At 35.3% G+C, this 22,482-nt stretch overlaps 1 protein-coding gene across 1 annotated transcript in view; it reads right to left on the bottom strand.

Annotated features, from left to right (window-relative positions):
- The window catches only part of LOC107582260 (nephrin-like), a 67,923-nt gene extending 53,551 nt beyond the window's left edge, over window positions 1-14,372 (bottom strand). The window contains 3 exon segments of the mRNA XM_016268034.1: window positions 3,772-3,894; window positions 6,557-6,751; window positions 14,303-14,372. Of these exon segments, the coding sequence (XP_016123520.1) occupies window positions 3,772-3,894; window positions 6,557-6,751; window positions 14,303-14,372 (388 nt within the window).
- Between the last annotated feature and the right edge of the window lie 8,110 nt (window positions 14,373-22,482).

Below are 22,482 nucleotides of genomic sequence, written 5' to 3'. Positions count from 1 at the left end.
GCCATTATCTGACCCTTGCCTGTCTCTACTAAGTCTATTAATAAAGCTTTGCACTTGAATCCGCAAGTCTCACGTCTCGTCAGCCCCGTAACACCGGGTCTATGTTTTTTTTTTAATTATTCACTGAGCTAATCGTAGAGTACGTTAGTTAATATAAGAAGAAATTTCTAGCTTTGTTGTCACTCTCTCTCTCATTTGGATGCACGTCTTGCCGCATTGTTTCTCTCTTATAACCTCATTATTTCTTACTAATTACCTAACTGAAGCAGCACATGCCCTTGATATGAATTCTAAAAGTGACGTATGTTTAACTGTCAACTTGAGCTTTGAATCCGTGGCGGAAGGAAGTAGTTCTGCACAAAAGAGGGATTTAGGCACTCCATTGTTTCTTGTTTAATTCCACACATGTTCTGTCGGTTTCTCTCTTATAACCTCATTATTTCTTACTAATTACCTAACTGAAGCAGCACATGCCCTTGATATGAATTCTAAAAGTGACGTATGTTTAACTGTCAACTTGAGCTTTGAATCCGTGGCGGAAGGAAGTAGTTCTGCACAAAAGAGGGATTTAGGCACTCCATTATTTCTTGTTTAATTCCACACATGTTCTGTCGAACTGTTGTATAAATGCAATATCACTCTCGTACTCGAGTGATATTGCTCATTTATATATATATATATATATAGGCATAATTATTTTGAATATATTCAGCTATCCATACATCTATGCATCTATCTATTAATCTATCCATCCATCCAATCAATATCAAATTGCTTTGTTTACCTAATCAGAGAAGCTTGGATCTTTTCTGTCATAACTTAACTTAAAATCAGACAAAAAAAAAAGCATGTTGATTCAGAAGCTTTGCTCATTAGATGGCAGTAATTATAAGCACTGATAATATTGTTCTGTATCATTATTACTGCTACATGATTTTTCAATAATTGTCAGAATAATAAAGCAAATTGTGAACATATACGGAGAGTTTCTGATTTAAGAAACTGATTGGCTGGTTAAAGCATATTAGTCAACAATGTGCCCTTTCGACAAATACATAGAAAATAAATCATTTATAATGTATTCTAACATATCAGTCTTTTTCCCCACATACCAAATCACTCAGAAAAACACAGATGTTCATAACAAGCATCTATTCGTCTACATAAAAAAACCTAACAAAACAAAATTCTCAAATTAGAATGCAGAAACATTTTCAAGAGAGCATGAAATGTTGCAAAAAAGGTAAACCAATTATTCTACAATGACAAAAATGTGTTTTTAATAAACCACTTAACACCATGTCTTAATGTCCGAAGTTAATTAAAATATTTTATATCTATGAAATGTGGTTTTATTTACTCCAATCTTTAGTAAATCATGTTCATAATGTTAAATACAATCACACAAAACAAGTGCACCAACACATGCTAACTATGAAAACCGGTTTGCACCTCAGATTAAAAAAAATAAAAAATTAAAACCGTTTTCAAATGAGAAAGTGACATTTGATATTTAAGGATCCTATTACAAGAAATGAAACTGCAACAGTGAGATAAAAAGACAAAGTCACAATTGCGAGATAATGTGGTTTTATTTACTCCAATCTTTAGTAAATCATGTTCATAATGTTAAATACAATCACACAAAACAAGTGCACCAACACATGCTAACTATGAAAACCGGTTTGCACCTCAGATTAAAAAAAATAAAAAAATAAAACCGTTTTCAAATGAGAAAGTGACATTTGATATTTAAGGATCCTATTACAAGAAATGAAACTGCAACAGTGACATAAAAAGACAAAGTCACAATTGCGAGATATGTAAAGTGGTATTTTTAACTCTGAGATGGAAACAGGTTTCCATAATTAACTATTTGAAACAATTAAAAGTTACTAAGGCAGGCAAAACGAAGCTTTTGAACCAGATCGGAACATGTGTGCATTCGTGAAATGCTAACAATGCTTTGCTGGAGTGGCTAGTCGGGATCAAAGGAGAAAAAGGACATGGCCACATTATTGTTCAGGATTATAAGGTGCCACTTGAAGTGACATCCGTGGTTATCTTCTGTCTGTGTGTGACAAAGAAGAAAAACACACACAGAAGTGTTGAGAAAGCTTCACGGCAGTGGCTGTGGAGATAGCTATTGATGCTGTGACCACGCGCTTAGCTTCTAGCAAGCCAAGGGTGATTCATCTTGAATTAGGCCATTATAAAACATATCACATGGACAGAGAGAATCCAATTAAGACCCTGCCTCATCTTTTAGTCTCTCACTCTGTCTTTCTTTCTTTTTTTTCCCCGCCTCACCACTCCCCTCTGTAAAGACATTATGCCATTTGGATTGGATTTACTGAGGTAGATTAGAAGCAGACACAGCAAAAATCCAGCCCTGAATGGGTGCAATGGTGAGGTAATGGATGGGAAAATACTGCTGCCTTCAGCACTCGCATTTGCGAACGTCCATTTCAAAACATCATATAAACAAAAAGTAGCCTTTAATATTTCACTTACATACGGCAACACTAAACAATAAGTTAGAAGGAGAGCAATGCCTTGCATTTTTCAGGGCTCATTTAAACACTGTAATCAAATTAATTCAATCACATGCCTATTAATCATATACAGTATATCAAACCTGAAAAGCCCCCATTAGCCTAGTATTATTGAGGTAAATGTGTTAAATAACAAACAGATATTACAAAAAGTGTATTTGTATAGTCAATATTTTGTTTGTTTTATCTCTAAAACTTGGATAAGAAAAATGCATATTAAGGAATTTAAGTAATTTGTATTGCATTTAAAACAAGGATCTTCTATATTCCTGCTGATTAGCAATATCACATTTGATAGTTAATTGGCAAATTAAAAAATTAAGTATGGGAGGCAGGATTAATAATTATAAAAAAAGAAAATATAAAAATAATCATTTTAAAAAAGTGTGATTTTATAGAAATATATTTGACAAATATTATACATTTATAATATTAAATAATATAATACATTATTACAATATAATTTATAATAAATAAATATGATAAATTATTTTTATTTTAATTTATTGTATAATTATTAAATAATTATAATGAATTATATAAAATATATTGTGATTTTGTATTACTGTTATTTTTAAATAATTCAATCGCACTAAATGAATGTGTGAATTGACAGCCCTATAAAACACACAAACACAATATGAACCCATCTGTTGATTGTGATAAATGAGTGACTGAGGCCTGCTGCTGTTGATGCAGAAATGTGTGTGTGTGTGTGTGTGTGTGTGTGTGTGTGTGTGTGAAACTGAGATTCTATTACACCCATAACCATCTTCACCGTCTTGTCCTTTCTCTTTTTCATCGCTGTCAATAAAACCTGCTGCCTTCCCAGGCAAAAGAAAGGCAGTCACCACAGCAACCGCCCTCCATTACAAGCACACACACTCAACTCACACTCACATACTCACACACACACACACTCTCTGGGACAGAAGAGGAAGTGAATGCTTGATGACTGGTGAAGAAAAGGGGCTTTCAAGACCCCCTGCCTTAGACATATGGGCTGGCTCCCACCGCAGGAGGCAGAAGAGGTGGAAGGAAAGCAAAAGACAGAGACTCTGAAAGGACTGACCTATCTATATCTTTATCAGTGCGTGCGCAGCCATTAACGGCTTTGGTTGAGCGATCTGTCATGCCTAAAGTTGTCCCACATGCTGCTTCTCCCCATTTGCACCCCCCCTCTCCTTGCTTGGTGGTAAAAGATGGGATTGCTTACTCTGCACATTGAACCAGACTGTGCGGGACATGATGGCGCGGCTGCTCACGGACCGGCCCACTTGGCACTCGTAGGGGCCGTCATCTTCCAAACTCACGTTGAGAATTTGAAGATGGTACTGGCCTGTAGGAGAAAGCAGGCGGAGCAGAAATTATGAGGAGGAAAGAAAGGAATATGAGAGAAATGTGATCTTATTGTTCACACGGACAATGGAGCAGAAAAGACTTGACAGCATTGAATGAATATTCAGGGTTAGGACAACTTAAACTCCGCTGATAGTATTTGTAATGCTTTGGGTTTCTAAAAAGCATATTTGAAGAGTTCCACCATTAATACAAATTTGGAGATTTGGCATGTTCAGATGCTTCCTAAAATCCACTTTTAATTAGCTAGAAACTAATCGGAGTAAAGAAATTCCAATTGTCAAATGGCAGTGCAAAATTTATGTGCGGTCTCAAATTAATGGCCCAAATTAGCGACGAGCGTTATACAGAGAAAGATTTTGTGATTCATTCTGTTTGATGCAGCCCTTCAACATCGTTCCTTTGTGTGCAAGGTTCTTGTTATTTACTATCAGAATATCATGCCACCAAGGGGTTGTTTGTTCAACTACCATTCTTCCAGGATCAATGGCTGCTCGGGCGAAGTTTATGCAAGCTGTTCGAGCTTTGAGCATTTTTCTTTTCCCCTTTTTTCCTTTTCTCCTCCCCTCTGAAGAAAACTAACATGCAGAAAATAGTATCCTGATATGACAACTTCCACGGCTGAAAAAAGGAGGTGTCAGGCAGGATGGCAGGATAATTAACACCAAACAGCAGCAATTTTCAGATCTATGTGATCTTTGAAGGAAAGGAAACCACTTTCAAATCATTAATGATTTTCCACTCTCTTTAAATTGCACTCGGTACACGCTGACTCGGTTCGGGATGTTTGTGAGCGCGTGTTTGAAGAAGTCCAATAATTACGCCTCTGACAACCAATATGAAACACCAACGGGGACTCTGGCCCGTCCTCTCACTCATTTCCTTTTGCAAGGTATCAGAGTGTGTGTGCGCACCTACGGTTTGTCACACAGAACTCATGTGGATGCGTGTCTGCGTATCAGTAGATTAAGGTTGGCAGGGTTAACATTAAAGATGCTTTCAGCATGTCTTTTTATGATATCATTTGTCCCTTACATGGCACTCTTTATCCGTCATGCTATCAATGCCCGGCGGCACAAGCGATAGTATTCAATAGCGTAAGCATTTTATAAGCATTTGCACTTGCATTTGGCACAAACTGCCTCTCTCTCACTATGTCGGATAGCAGCTTTTGTCCTCCACAAAGAGGAGCAGATGCTCAGGACTTGTTTAGCATTGTCTTTTAATTGGCTTTTTTTATATGCACAAAGCAGGCTGGCCAAGCATCATAGGTTATTCACTGCATCAGCCCAATTTATCTCAATTTACTCTCAATGGACATTAAAAATAGGAGTAATTCAGAGCTGATTTTACTTTATTTATTTATTTATATGGAAGGGAATTGGGGGTGGGTACTGAAGTCCTCTCACTCAAAAAAAAAAAAAAAAAAAAGCGAATTTCTTAAATCTGTCTCTGCTGCTTAAATTAGAAGCCCTTTGATAGTATCTCGCTAAGCTGTTTTTTAAGAGAGCTGAGCGCATTTTGATGAGGAAGGCTGCATCTAAACTAGAAATTGAGACTGAGGCATCTATAGCCATTTGCAGATTGTGATCAAAACATTTTCTAATGATTCATGCTAATAATCGTTCACGCTGAAAAAAGATGACCCCCCCCCTTAATTTATCATTTCTCAAACACTCCAGTGCATTTACCCAAGACAATAAAAATATTAATAGTAATCTCACAAAATATGTCAAGAACATTCTGGGTCACATTTCATCCCAAAATCAAACGGAGGGAATAAATAAATACAGTATTGTAACAAAAGTAATATTATACAAAAATATATAAATAAATGATAATTTATCAAATATAAAATATACAATATTTAATTAAATGCCATTGATTTACCCTAAATGTGAGTGTGTGTATATATATATATATATATATATATAGATATGATTTTTTTTCCCTAATAAAAATATTCATTTTTTTTTAATTTTGGGGTCAAATGTGACTTTTGTGAGATTCACTAACTAACTAACTAACTAAATACATACATACCTGGATGGATGGATGAATAAATAATAAAAAATAATTGCTGTGCATTGAGATTTTTCTAATGTTTAATGCTAATGTTTAATAAAAAAGCTGATTTGTTTCCTCAATTTGTCCCAAACACACCCGGGCATTTACCCAAGACAACATACTGTACATTTAAACCATATGAAAATAGAAAAATGGTAAATATTAAAAATATATATTTGATAATTATATACAAAATATTTAAATATATGTCAGCAATCTACCCCCCATTTTTTATTATTATTATTTATTTATTTATTTTCAATAATTACAACCATTATTCTTTTGATTTTAGGGTGTAATATGACTTTTATGGCAAGTTTTGTGACATTTTCTAACTGAATAAATTAATAGATGAGTGAATGAACGAACGAACGAACAAACAAACATATAATTAATTCTTTACTTTCTCAAATTGAATTGCACTGTAGCATCTGTTTGGAGAACAGTTTCACATTCTCGTGCTCTTTGGGGACAGTTGCCCGCTCACGCACATCTAACAACATCAGCAAACATCTCAGCAACTCGTTTGTTTTTAATCACCGCATGTCATTCTTTCCATCCCTCCGAGTTCTCACCTTTCTGCTGGTCTCCTGTCATGCTGTAGCGTGGGTAGCCAGGCAGCGATCTCTGAGGTCCCAGGAGCAGCCCATCTTTAACCCACTGCACGGCCCCTGAGGCCCTCAGCACTTCACACTTCAGCAGAGCTGTGGCCCCCGCCCTGACCGTCACATTACGTGGCTCTGTCTTGAACGCCTGCTGCCCACACACACCTACAAAAAGAGAAAGACAACAGAAGAAAATGGGAGAGCTGATGCGAGTCAAGGTTAGGACGGATACATCTTTCATTACCAACACAAGCTTCTATTGCTGAAGGCTGCAAACATATTTGCTGGAACTAACTAACTAAAAGTAGAAGTGCTACTGACTTTACAGCACCCTTTTCATTAGTCAGACAATGGTTCAGGGTTTTTTGTTTTGTTTTGTTTTTTTAATGCTAATGGAACAAGTTGTTTTTTAAATGTCACATTGACAAAGTAGATGCCATTTTTTATTCCAGTGAACTGGTCCGATACGTGTACCGACGAAAGGACTGATTCTTTTCAGTGTATCAGCTCATCTAGTTGATGCTTTCTCTCATATATATCAGTGGAAAATCTGATTCATTCTAGTGAATCTGCTGATTCAGACAAAAAATTACTCTAGATCAGGCTAATATACTATGCAGTGGAAGTTTGAAGCCACAACAACTGAACCTCGAAATTCAAAAAGGGAAACGAAAAGCATCCGTAATAAAACACAAATCAGTATAGTTTGCATAGCATTACATTTGTTGTGCATCTACTAGAACAATCAATTCCAACAAATAACCTTTATTTTATATAGTACTTTATACAATACAGATTATTTCAAAGCAGCTTTACAGGGATAAATAGGAAAATAACAATTCAATGATGCAAACTGAGATCAATTCTGATGTAAAGCAGCTTTAAAACAACAACACAAGTCAAAACAACAACGGCATTTTATGCTACTTATCTGCTCATAAGTCATATTTTTAGATATCTCTCTTTATTTCGTTATTAGGAGAGTTCTGGTGTTGTTAGTGACATTCGCACTGATCCATGAATCCATGAATCATGAAGCTTTAAAACAACAACACAAGTCAAAACAACAACGGCATTTTATGCTACTTATCTGCTCATAAGTCATATTTGTCAGATATCTCTCTTTATTTCGTTATTAGGAGAGTTCTGGTGTTGTTAGTGACATTCGCACTGATCCATGAATCCATGAATCATGAGCACAGCGGTGCGTCTCAAGCCAGATTCTTCAGTGTAGAATAGTGGAGCCGAATTTAACAAAACAATGTTCCGCCACGAGTTACTTGCACTTTTGCGCTTCAACCTCAAGAGGGCCAAAAGTTACATAGTATAGCTTAAATGACAAACTATGCCCTTAATAATATAAATCTAATTTCAGTATATTTACCTGTATGATGTTGTCACCATATCCATGTCTCCACAATTAAAATAATTTTAAAAACTTGGTTGTATTACCAGAGGAATTCAAATCTGAAGATTTCAGGGCCAGGACTAACTCGGATTGAGGTAACAGCTCTCATTATCCGAATGGGATCCAAATAGAGCTCAGACATTTCTCTTCTTTAATTATTCTCTGCCACTGTGCCGAAGGTCAACAACTGTGGTCAGAGAGTTTTTTTTTTTCCTGAATGTTTGAAATGGCAAAGGTAATTTAATGCCCTTCAAGCTTCCTTCTTTTAAAAACTTTGTGTGGCCTGGTGGTTATCACATGTGCTCTTGAGCTGTGGTGCTCATGCAAGCAACGTGAGTTCAAACTCGTTGGTCACAATGTGGTTTAACGGTTCTTTCTCTCATACCCTGACAAATCTGATTTATTCTAATGAATCAGTTAATTCCGGTGATTTATGTCAAAATCATGAATCAAGTCCATGCATTTTATTTAATAGTGACATATTTAGTTAAATAATTAAAGCTACACTATGTAACTTATTTATTTTTAACTGTTTTCACTCTTTTTTTAAAATGCTGTAAAATACTGTTATTATTACAAATTCTACTATTGTTTTACTATATCCCAAATGTTCTGACTATTCTAAAATATTCGACAATTCGAGCTGGTTTATGAAAATGTGAACAATGTGAAACATAATAAGAATGGTATAATGCTTTAGTAAATTATTTTCATATTTGTATTTGAAGCATGCATCATTCATATATTTCACCATTAGTCAAGTCATATTTCTATGGCTGTATGTTTTAAAAGTTTTCAGTCAATTTCAGTTGTTAACTAAACCCTGAAATACAATTAGGCATATTAGCTCTCATTTCTGCTCATCTAGATAGCAACTTTTGTATAATGTGACACATTTAGTCTCTTTTTCCTTTTATAACTAGTGTTCAAAATTCATATTGAAGAGTCAAATGTGGGTAAAAAATAATCATTTTAGCAAACAGATCAAATGGATTGCAGGTGGATAGAGAATAAGACCCAGGCTTTTGGTGGTGCAACTGTTTAGTAATTTTGCTCAATAGTTCTGCATTAGATTATGCAGAGCTGAGTAAATCAAGCATAATTTTGGGTAACATAAATTAAGCTTTACATAAGATTGTCACATATGGATGCTGAATTACCAGGGCTGCCATGCCACTCTCCCCATTGAAGGAAAATTTGCCTCCCACTATGATGTTGTACTTAAGCATTGCTATGCTGTTCCTCATCTCTGTGTATGTTTTACTGACGACAGATTGGAGCCAATTCAGCTCTGCAAATGAGTCAATAAAGTAATTACAGAGAATTAAATATCTCCTCAGTGAGAAGGAGAGCAGGCAAAATGAAGGTATGAAGAGATTTCAAATCCCCTTGCTGTTTTCTCAGCTGTCAATACACCTACGGCTAATATCCACCCAGAAGAATGATGACTGGGCTACAAAAAGACGCCTATTTCCTCACCAGTTGTGTTGTGGCATTATGATTTGTGTGACACCCATCTGCTGATCATTCTTTCGAATGGAGTCGGCTTGTACCTGTCATAAACATGATTTAACAGGACATAACACTGACGATGACTCTCCAACGACCCCGTTGTGTAACATCAGGAATGCAATTGTGGAACCTCTGTGTGGGAGATCCTACCTAATTAAAAGAACGTGACATTCAATAGTGGTTTGAGATTTAAAGGAACAGTGCAAAACAAAAATTTGATTTTTTTTCACCACTACAAGTGAATAACAACCTATAGGGATAGTTCACCCAGAAATGAAAATTCGGTCATCATTTACTCGCCTTTATATACTTTGTGTATTTGGTGTAACATTAAATGTTGACATGCTTTAATGTTCAAAAAACACATTATTTTTCAAATACTGTACATTATTGTAGGTCCTCTATGCCCCGCCTCTCTCAAACGATTCGTTTTCAACAAAGTCCCTCCTTCCGACAAGCGCAGTCTGCTCTGATTGGCCTGCTGACCCAGTGCATTGTGATTGGCCGAACACTGCAAGCACTCGTCGGAAATGTAACGCCCCTTACCATAATTGCGAGCTTCATCTTTCAAAATAAATGTAAAGAGAGTAAATAATGTCATTAGTTTTACCATCAGTTCAAGCCCGAAAGGGGAACAGAGTCGCGTTACAGACACAGTAATGATGCAGTCCACAAGCCACGGTTAAGACAGCTGACTCCACTGTGATGTAACGGTCTCTCTCTCTTTCTCTCTCTCTCTCTCTCTCTCGCCTTCTTTCTTTGCGTGCACATTTGGGTGTGTTATGCAAATATTCCCACATAGTGAGGTAGATATGTGGGGGCATGTTAGAACGAGCCGTTTTAGGGGGGCGTGGCAGAGTCTTAACTTTGATAAAGAATATCTCTTTGGTTTTGAGACTTTAGTCTTTGCAACTTCAGGGATCTTATCTTTGCACAATCAGCTTGTAACACTCCAAAGAGAAAGAAAAACTTGAAATCGCATTATATGACCCCTTTAAAAATAAGAGTTCTAAAATCAAACATACTGTATATGGTTCCCTTTATCACTCATGGAACCATTCCAATACACAAAAGGTTCTTTATGGTGGAATAAAGCTTCTTTTGATTATTAAAATGATCTTCAAACTAAGAAAAAATATTGTTTTAAGAACTGTTTACTGAAAACTACTTTGGGGAACCCAAAATAGTCCTTTTTTTGGCATTTGCTGCAAAACCCGCTTTTTGGAACCTTTATTTTGTGTGTACATGCTTTTTTGTTGCCCTTTACCATCCATAAGACCTTTCCATTGCACAAAAGGTTCTTTTTATGGAGGAAAAATGTTCTTCAGATTATTAAAATGTTCTTCAAACTAAGACAAAAAATTGTTCTTTTAAAGAAATGTTTACTGAAAAGTTCTTTGGGGAACCCAAAATGGTTCTTACACTCTTAAAAACAAAGGTTTTTCTATTGGTATCTATGGATCCATCAACGACCTTTAACATTTACACTCTTAAACATAAAGGTTCCAAAAAACTGTTTTTTGCATTAAACTGTAGAAGAACCATTACTGGTTCCTCAAAGAACCTTTCAGTGAAGAGTTCTTAAAAGGACATTTTTTTCTTAGATTGAAGAATATTTAAAAAAAAATCTGAAGAACCTTTTTCCACTATAAAGAACCTTCTGTGAAATGGAAAGGTTACATAGATGTTCTTCATGGAACCAAAGATGCCAATAAATAACCTTTTTTTAAGAGTGTATGTAACCTTTCTTTTGCACAAAAGATTCTTTGTAGAGGAAACATATTATTTATATTATTAAAATGTTCTTCAAATAATAATAATAAAATGGTCTTTGGGGAACCCAAAATTTTTATTTTATGGCATCTCAACAAAAAAAAACTATTTCGGAACCTTTATTTTTACCTTTGCCCTACACAGAACATTTACATTGCATAAAAGGTTCTTTATGGTGGAAAAAGTTTCTTCAGTATATTAAAATGTTCTTTGAACAAACAAAGGTTCTTTTAAAGACTGTTTACTGAAAGGTTCTTTGGGGAACTTAAAATGGTTCTCTATGGCATTGTTGCTTTTTTCTCTTTTAAGTGGGTTTTTTTTGGGTGTTTTTGGTGCCCTCTTTGGAACTTGACAACAGTTGTATGGCAAGAGTGGCCTTTATTTTTGGGTGAGCTACTCCTTTAATCTGATACACACAAGTTAGCAGGCGTTTGCTCTTTTTTGTGAGCCCTAGATGTACCTGGTATGAAGTCGGCATCAGACTTTGATCAGGCTCCTCTGATCCGATCGTGGCTTCAGCCAGCCTTCAAAGACCTCTTATAGACTATGATTACTCGGACACTCTTTAGAGTGAAAAAGCAAATGTAGCGCACACAAAAGGGTCAGCTATTTTAGGACACATTTTCTTGAAAGGCCGCTCCCGAGGGCACGGGCAAGACTTTTCAAACCCCGGCACCTCTTTTGAGCCAATGACAAATATCCAGTGCATCTGGGCACACTCGACTGCTCTCAAAAGCCCGAACAACAGAAGCTGCAACTTCACATCAAGACTGCATCAGTCACCTCACGTCAAACTTGAAGGGCACAATTGGACACAAGCGACAAGCCGAAAAACACATTAGCATAATGCTTACATAAATGAATACGTAAACACAGCAGCAAGATAATCAGCATGGCACATTTAAATGCTGCAGCCAGCCGTACTCATGCACTCCCTTCCCTTCAGCTGCCTGAGAAGCAGTGATAGGAGAGGAAAGACATGTCAAACACGCACCCCGGTCTGATTCCGACTCCTGATGCGGTGCGTTGATGTCAAATTTGAACAAGATAGTGACATGGATTAAGCTGCAGCATAGAATCTGACTTTTAGTTTATAGCGGGTGATGCTAAACTACAGCTCTGGAACAGAAAGTATCAACACTAATGCGATGTACAACAATGCATTATTCTGCTCCTTTTGTAGTCCAAATAAACACGACTCTGAGATTTTAATCACAACCCATGTGCGTTCCATTCAAGGACTCAAAGGAGATGGAATTTCAAAGTCTGGATCAAAGAAAAAACACATTTTTGCTTTGATTCAACAGGGAATGGTCGCTTTAGATTGGTGGTTGAGTCATAGCTTCAAAGTTATGCATAAACGAAAACGCATGAGGTGCTTCAACACAACAATTTGAATGCTTTCGGCGTTGATTGGTCAGATCAGTGATTCGCAAAAGGGCTCGCTGGAGACTTATTTTGCTAGACGTTATATTCAGACATAATTAAGGCACAAACAGAGTCTCATATTTCACATACTGCAATCTCATGCGATCTCCTTCCCTATAAAGCTTGTTGCACATTGCATAATGTATGAAAAGATTGCAATTACAAGCAAATAATTGGATTAGTCTGGATCAAAGAAAAAACACATTTTTGCTTTGATTCAACAGGGAATGGTCGCTTTAGATTGGTGGTTGAGTCATAGCTTCAAAGTTATGCATAAACGAAAACGCATGAGGTGCTTCAACACAACAATTTGAATGCTTTCGGCGTTGATTGGTCAGATCAGTGATTCGCAAAAGGGCTCGCTGGAGACTTATTTTGCTAGACGTTATATTCAGACATAATTAAGACACAAACAGAGTCTCATATTTCACATACTGCAATCTCATGCGATCTCCTTCCCTATAAAGCTTGTTGCACATTGCATAATGTATGAAACGATTGCAATTACAAGCAAATAATTGGATTTCGAATTATATTTACGAAGGAAACATTGACACCTTCCATAAACAGTGGTCTGTGGTTTTCAATTCGCAGCAGTGCTTTCAATGGGTTTCAGTTGTGAAACCAAGCATGATGCAAAGTTTTTAGTGACAAGCAACTTGTCGTCTACACATACTACACGTGTAACTGCTGCGAGACACGACAATCAAAGCAAAGTTGTGAGGAGGAATTTTGGACCAATGAGATTCAAAGTGGGCAGGGCACAATTACTTATAATTTGTGTTTGTATAAAACAATTATATACAAACTATACAAAAATTATATTCAAATTATATACAATTTTAAATGACACAATTATATACAAACAATTATTTTTAAATAATTTAGATACTATTATAGTTTTTGTTGAGATTTTGAATTAGATTTAATTTTTTATAAATTTTAGTTAAAGTTTTAGTAGTTTTGTTGTGTATTTTTATTAGCTTTTTGTTTTTAGTTTTTATTAATAAAATTTTTATTTTAGTTTTAGTTTTTTAGTTAAACTAAGATGAGAAATTCTGCCTTGGCAACTAGCTGAAATAAAATAGGTTTACATTTTTTAATATATATTTTATTTCAGTTAAAGATTTTGTTTCAAGTAATAAGCATGATTTCATGTTCAAATAATTATTTATTTTGTGAGTAGCCATGCAATCAAGGTTTATTTTATAACACTGACATTCCCCTTACAAATTTCCAAGCATTGTGTGCAGAGCTGGTCATGGCCACTGAAGCTCTGGTAAATCACAAGAACTTTTTATTATATAAGAGGTGGCTTACATAAAATGTCCTCGAATAATTCCTGTGTGTCACAAAAAATGTATATCTAGCCAGTTTGGCCCACAAGCAAATGTTCAAATCTTCTACTCTCACAGCTGCATGCAGTAAATGCTCCCTCACCGGTTCTGCACTGCTTGATAAAACTGCATCTGAATAGAAAGAATGGCCGAGGCAATTTACTGTAATGATTGCTTGTTGCATTTTCCCATTCTGCCTCCATATATACAATGTGCTTGGCTTAACGCCACGTGACGCCGCGTGGAGCGCCGACCTGCCTTCATCCTCTTTGGTCTGAGAAGCTTTTGACAGAGAATCCCAGGCCTTCCTCCCTCGTCTCTTCACCATTTTGCTGTGAGCTTTTATCTCATAATAACTGTGCTGCCTGTTAGCAGGCTCCAACAATCATGTTTAGTAGAGATGAAATTGGTTACTGTATGTCAAGGCTCAATTTGGACTGGATGGAAGCATATGTTGTTGCATGGCACCAAAGGAAATAATCTGCTTTGTGGAACATTCTCATTGCCCGTATAGAGGAACCAAGGTGGTAGTCTTTATGTCTGCATTAATGTAGAACAGTGCATGTGTGTTGAGCTGGATCTTGTGTATTATAAGACAGGAAAAATGTAAGAAAATTATTAACAGTAATTTAATAAAGAATAAAGGCTTCATGTGATAGAAAAAAATTACAAAATTATTAATTATTACATTTCATATTATTATTTATTAATACAAGTATTTATTTCCATTAAATAATTTCCATTAAATAAATTAATAAAAATAATAAAAAATAGTTTCAAATCAAAAATCAAATAAAAAAAATATTTGTACAAACCACAATAAAAACCACAGAGTTCACCCAAGGGTACAATTTCAGTACATAATTTTACATAAAAAAGAAATAAAATAAAAGTTAAATAGAATAATACAGTAAAATACAATAATAGAAAAAAATTAAAATATCATATTACATAAAAAAGATCAAATGAACACGTCGGCTCAAACCTAATGGTCATTACAAATAGTGAAAGCCTCATCAAAATATTTTATTAAATAGTTTTAACCAGTGTTATTATAGTTAACTAAAACTAAAACCATAAAAAATTATATTAATATTTGAATATTAATATTAATCTGAGGTTAAATTATTTTCTAATCTTACCTGTATATTATTAAAGTATTCACTAAGAAAAAAATAATAATACACAAGGGTACCAAGGGTTAACTAAAACATAAAACAATAAAAAATAATGTAGTGTAATGTAATGTAATGTAATGTAATGTAAAGTAACATTTTTGTTACTTGAATTAAAATAAACTTTTACTGAAATAAAATGTGCAAAAACCTATTTTATTTTATTTAAGTCAGCTTCCAACAACCAGTTATTAGGTTTAGGGGGCAAACACTTTTTCACACAGGGCCATGTAGTTTTGGATTTTGTTTTCCCTTAATAATAATAACCTTCATTTAAAAACTGCATGTTGTGTTCACTTGTGTTATCTTTGACTAATATTTAAATTTGTTTGATGATCTGAAACATTAAAGTGTGACAAACATGCAAAAAAATAAGAAATCAGAAACACTTTTTCACACCACTGTATATATATATATATATATATGTATGTTGACAGACCGCTGACAGACTATCCCGTATTAGCATGTCTCCTCCCTCAGACAGTCATACTCTGTCCGCCATTTTATTTTAACAACATAAATTATTCAATGCACAACTAAAACAACAACTCTTAATCTATAACTAGCTAATTGAGGCATAATGATATTGGAATATAGCAAGACACCAAAAGTAAGCTAAGGTAAATAATATTAAGCTGTTATCAGCACCAAGTTTATGAAAGAGAAGCTTATTTTTATTACAAAAATATATACACAGGAAAGTTATTTTGACACAGAAGACAAAAGCTTTAATCAAAAACTATGTTAAATATTAAAATATTTTAATACCACCCCCGAAATGCGATCGATTTTAACCCTTTGACGTGCCACGCTTTGGCTGGCGCTGAGCCGAGCCAGAGAAAGACGCTCTCGGTGCTTTTCCTATATCAAAACCATTCAGTGTTTTCAATTGCTTTATTTAATTTATTTTAAGGTTTCAGACATTTAAATAGACATTTCAATTAAGTACTAGCAAGAAAAGAAATTTATAGTTTGTTAAATACACACTGATTTCTATGGAAAGCGTCAATAATAAACCTTTCAATTAAAATCTGACGACGTGTTGTATTCCTATCAAATACACATTGAGTAGGTAACCATAAAGTTTACTCTGTTTTCTCCCAGTTCACTGGCCACTTACTTTCATGTATTTCATGAGAAATGGGTGAATTTGGGGGATGTAAATTCGACAGATCCACACGACAGCGTCCAGCGCGCATTATAGATCAACTAGCATGGTCATTAAGGTTGTTTAAATGACAAAACAAATTAATTTACACATATTTGACAATCAGAATAGGCTGTATTATATAGTTCATGATGTAGGCTAGTTAACAAGTTTGTGGATATTTTGAATAAAAAAGGAAAAACTATATAAAAGTCATACATCTGTCATACAGCGCTATTGTGCCTGCATGATGCGTCGCTATTGAAATAATAAGATGATACGTATAAATTATTTAATATTTAATATAGTTTTTTTTTTCATGTACTCTTGGGGGCCCCCTGGTGGCCAGGGGGGCCCTAAGCAGCGCTTAGTTCGCTTATGCCTTGGGCCGGCTCTGCACTATTCTATGACGTTTAGTAGTTTAAATACTGCGAGTAGTGCGTTCACACTGAAAATTCCAAAAAGAAAAAGTACACTTTAAATACCTGGATGATGCACTTAAATAACCGAGAAAAATAAGTGTGGAATGTTAGACACTTCATGTACTCAACTGTCGCAACATTAATTACATAGCGAAGGGGGAGCGGCTATCAGACTCTGATTATGAATGACAGAATAACCTTATATAATTCATACTCTACATGATTGAGTACATAGTGCATAAGTACATATAGTGTATAAGTGCACAGTGTATAGTGCATTATTTGGGACTCAGCTAATGTCTCGTAAGCAATGCAGGTGTTTTGTAGTTGGATGTGGAGTGTCTTCATTTTCTCCCGACGTGAGAGCCACTGAGGACGCAGTGGATTAGTTTTGTTTTTGATGGTAATGCGCCACCAAATACACCTAAATTAGTTTATGTCGGCGCAAATCATTTTACTCCAGATTGCTTTCTGAATGAGGGACAATTCAAGGCAGGTTTTGCTAAAAAGTTAAAACTCAAGGATGGATCAGTACCCACTGTTCATGATCCAGCTGCACCTCCAGAAGAAGTAAGTCTCACACTTTATATTTTTAATGAATATTTGCAAATCGGATTCCACGGAAGAGGGGGCGGGGTTAGCAGAGCTAATTAGCATTTAAAGAGACATGCACCGAAATGGCTCGCTGTGAACAAAGCTGTTTTTGACTAGGTAAAAAGGTGTTGTTTTACAGTACCACTGAGGAATTTTAACCAAAGTATGTTGCAGACATTTCATGAAGACCCTAAAGAATCATACCAACTTGTGGAAAATGGGTACCCGATGTCCCCTTTAATAAATAAAAATAATAATAAGCTAATGATAATACTAAAAAAAAATCTCATTCAAACTCTTTCTATTTAACTAAAGAATTTGTCTATTGGTAGATGAAAAAACTACTGCAAAAATCTAACACGTGCATTTCAAGGGTATCAATGGTAGTTTGACAGCAAAGTTACCATGGTAAATTTCTGTAGTGGTGTAGTTTTGTTTAGACTAATAGCAAAGCAGTTTAAGTATGCTTTTCTTGATTTTGCTAAACCTCTTTTTTTGTATGTGCACCTTTGTACAAAGATGCTCATGCTTTGATGAAGGATTATATTTATTCATTTAATATGGCACCTTTGGCAGATAATTGTACCGATGCGTGAAAACTGTTGCAAATGACAAAGCTGTGGACACAGTAATTGGTATAATGACTCAGGGTTTTTTAGATTAAATACCTTAGTGTAATTATTGTGTAAATGGATCCATATAATGAATACAAAATAGTTATATTTGGCCTTTGAGTTTCAAATTGTACCTTGGAGCTCCATCTGTAGAAAAACCCAGGCACTGGAGAGGACGAACGAAAACCAGAAACCCATCTCCTCCGATCACACACCAACAAAACAAATCTGTAAAAATAAGACCGAAAGTTACATATGTAAAGAGATACACACACATGCACTTAAGAGGGTCTAGGGCATTACAATGGCTCTTGATTTTTTTTTCTTTTCTTTTTTTTACCTTCACAATCCATTGAAGCACTTCCTTTGAATAAGTTCAAGTTTTCAGAGAGAACCTTAGGAACACTTCAAAGTGAAGCCCAGGGAGTGTTTCTATACTGCATGGAAAGAGCTCTCTCAAGTTCACGGCCATTACGCCACGCTTTAGCCTCCTCCACTACTCCCTATCGCTCTCTCAAAGCCAATAGCGCTTGCATTTCAAGTCAGGCTGCAATCTCTTCCAATTACCAACCACACTGGAACAAATAATAGTGATTTACTTAATTAAAAACTAAACATTTTCCCATCTAAATAAACAAAAGAAATTGAAAGCGCTGGCTCCTTGAGGCATCTCCCTCGGTCCATTAGTTGCAGTCCAATGGGCTTTGATAGGAATTAACTCACACTCAATTATACTCTGTGCCCGCAAACAGTCCCAGACGCCAAACCGTGAATGCGTGACTGCAATCTCCGTGAATGGATGGAGGGCTTTCGGTCGGAGCATACGCAAGCTGTATTTAGACATTCTTTAAACATATCCCTTCATTTTCTCTGTCTGTCTTCTTTTTCGTCACATGCACCCAGAGAGGTCTTTAGACTTTCATCTGCACAAGCTCCCAGCATTCCTATAAAAACTCTAAAAATTTTGCATGGGGGCACTTTTATGTTTAATACTTTGGTACTTTGGGAAAAGCATTTTTACATACTATTAATGGGCCTTTTCTAGGTTGGTAAGGTATGTACATTTTTGTAAGATTGCATTATGTCATCTCAAACTAAATTGATTATTTCAGTTTATGTCGTAATATATTTATGCCTTCAGAAAGGTAACTTAGTTTTGCAGTTGAATTTAACATTTCAAAGCTCAAGGTCATAATAATATATTATTATGACAGCTGTTTTGTAAAATGACCCAAATGTTACAATGGGCTTCTGGTTAACATAACTGCATCTATTCCACTACATTCCTTCGCAGTGTATTGAATTACCTTTAACCTCCTACGCTTTGGTACAAACATCATGTGTAACTGGATTGTTTGGTGGTTATGACCACAGCTAGGTAATGAAAACCCAAATATCAAACTCATACTAAGAACAAGAAACAGCAAGGATATCCATGAACAACTTAAGGTAACTTTATGCAGTCATGTAAAGGCTACATAAAATCCAGATTAAATTAAGCCAGCTCTGACCCACCTAAATGCCATTTCAGAGGCACTTTTTTCTACCTTTGCAGTGTAAATTTGGCATTACTCCATTGTTTATACAGTATATCTACTCATTCTCTCATTAACCAGCTACTTGTCAGTCTCTCTACTGCCTCTGCGAGTTGCATATACAACGTGATCTCAGAACAAAAACTTTAGTTCCACAGAAAACTGTAAGAGTTTGATTATGACTACTTAACTATGGCTCATGTCCCTATAAAAAGACACTAGCGGAGTGCTCCGTTTTTTCTCTACTATTTTCTCCTTCAAATTCTAACGTTCCCCGAGTGCGCTGTGGACTAACCAAAAGAAAAACCCACAGTTTTTGTTCAGACTTCACTGCTGTGCTCGTCACTGCTCGTTGTGAAAATTAACTTATCTCTTCTTTTCTTTTTGACACAAACCTTATTTTGGTGCGTCGGAGCTCTGTCAGGGAGATGTGAAGAAGGTTTGAAGTTATGTCTGGAGTCTGGAGCTCTTCTGAATGACTCAGTGATTCATGTCCAGGTCTTTTAATGAGATGCTCTTCAGGCCTGTCCAACCTCCCTTCTCCACTGTCCCCAAAGACAAACAAGTACCTTAATTATTGCAGGGAAAACATCAACATGGCACAGGAAGGGGAAATTAATTAATACATTTTCTCAATTTGTTAAATTAATGCTACTGCAACAGTAGCATTAATTTACCTGAACAGACAAGCAAAGGTAAAACACAGAGTGTAAGTTATATATTTTAAGTTATATATATATATATATATTTGACAAATTAATACTTTTATTCAATATGTTCACGTAAAAAGTGATAGTAAAGATTTTATCATTTTTTTAATCAATTTATTAAAAGTATTGAATGAAAGTATTCAGAATCCTGATAAAAGTATCACAGGTTCCAAAAACAACATTAACCAATACAACTGTTTCCAACATTGATAAATCAGCATATCAAATGATTTCTGAAGGATCATGTGGCACTGAAGACTGGAGTAATGGCTGTTGAAAATTCAGGTTTGCATCACAGGAATAAATTATATGTTAAAATATATTCACATTCACAAACATTTATTTTAAATTATAATATAATAAATATTTCTGATAAAATAAATGCAGCCTTGATGAGCATATATATATATATATATATATAAAAAATTAAACACACACACACACACACACACACACACACACACACATATTTCAATTCTTAGAAGCATCCCTGCGGGAATATATAAAAAAATATATAATTTTTTTTTTTTTTTTTTTTTTTGGGGTATTATCTAGAATATAGATTATATTTAGAATGTAGATAGCATCAACGCTAAAAAAAAATTTTGGTCCTATATATGAATGTAATATTGACATTGTAATGTCTCTCAGAATAAGAATCATCGTCTTCCTTGGTAGACTGAACATAACTGTAATCTGTGCACATACAGGGTGCATCGACATGTCAATATGATCCCTGCATGCTGTCACGGATGCCATTCTGCTCAATGACAATTGATGCTTGTGCTGCAGCTTGTTTACATCTCATATATGTCCTTGTCAGTCTCCTTGTGTCTTCAGAAATGTGAAAGTTGAAAGATATGTAATTCGATTCCCTGTAGATACAAACTTGGTATGGTTTCTGGCTGGACCGGAGAGATGCATCACATGCATTGACCCTGTCAGGTACATTTTAAGGTTTTTATTTTATTTATTTTATTTATGTATTTATGTATTTATGTATTTATTTATCTATCATTACATCATCAACACATCCCCGCACTCAAGCCTGGACCTATTGGATGCAAACAAAAGCATGAAATATCCCAATGTGCAGAAAATGAGATCAGCTCTCTGCCTGGGGCATGCAGATGTTTTTGCAAATCCAAGTACCTGCTTCACAACTAGCATCTCCTGGGTTGTCAGAGTTCAGTTAAACATACAGAGCTTTGTAGAAGTACATTATATAAATTATATATATATACTTTTTATACGCATTATACACTACCGTTCAAAAGTATGACATCGATAAGATTTTTAAAAGCATTTGAAAAAAAAACTATTTTATACTTTATATTATCTATTCCAAGGCTGAATTTAGTTGATCAATAATACAATGTTAGACCTACAATGCTGAAAATAAATTTTTATTTGAATTTCGAACTTTAGATTAAGATAAATTAAGATACATTTTAATTTTTTTATAAAAAAATAATTAAAAAAATATGTCACCAATTCACCCACCATGTCAAACTTTTTTGTAATACTGTAAACTTTTTTTGTGGAACCTCTAAAATGTAATTTGAGTTTATCTTTTTTTTAATGCAATGACCACCTGTTTAATATCCACATCTGTTGAATTAAAAATACATCTCCAAATCTGATGGCAAATTTGAACACTGTGTAACGAACACAAAAATACTAATATGGGAAGTCATCAATAGATTGCGGTATTATGCTGGAAAAAGCAAATAATTTTAAGGGCACTAATGGATTTCACCCACTTTTAGCTTCCTGAGGCGGCAGCACTGTTAAAATGCTCTTTGTTTTAACTCTTTGTCGTACCGTTTCAACTTAGTATCTCAGCTTCCACACATAAATACTTCTCCGTCTCTCCCTCATTCTTCCCCTTGACACAGAAGTCAACTTAAAACTGACAAGGGAGAGAGAGAGAGAGAGAGAGAGAGAGACAACGGCCTTCTTTCAAGCCTCTATCTCCTCACTCTTACTTGTCTTCTTAAAGCCAAAGGAGAGATGGGAGAAAAAGAGGAAAAGTATATAAAGCCAAGCAAAACTAAAAAGCCAAGGTATCTTTGAGCGTGATAAAACACTTGCATGTGAGAGAACGCAGCTTACCTGTTGAGTTTCCCAGCTCGCCTTTGTCTCGCCTCATCTGGAGTTTCTTCTCTGAAGACGTTCACCAGCTCTGCTGAGGAAATGCCAATGGGGCTCCCCTACACACGCTCCCCTCATCCTGACACT

Source organism: Sinocyclocheilus grahami, unplaced genomic scaffold, assembly GCF_001515645.1.
Source record: "Sinocyclocheilus grahami isolate Dianchi unplaced genomic scaffold, SAMN03320097.WGS_v1.1 scaffold42.1, whole genome shotgun sequence".
In the NCBI taxonomy this organism is placed as follows: Eukaryota; Metazoa; Chordata; class Actinopteri; order Cypriniformes; family Cyprinidae; genus Sinocyclocheilus; species Sinocyclocheilus grahami.
The sequence above is the reverse complement of the archived record's forward strand: the minus strand, read 5'-3'. Positions and strand labels throughout refer to the sequence as shown.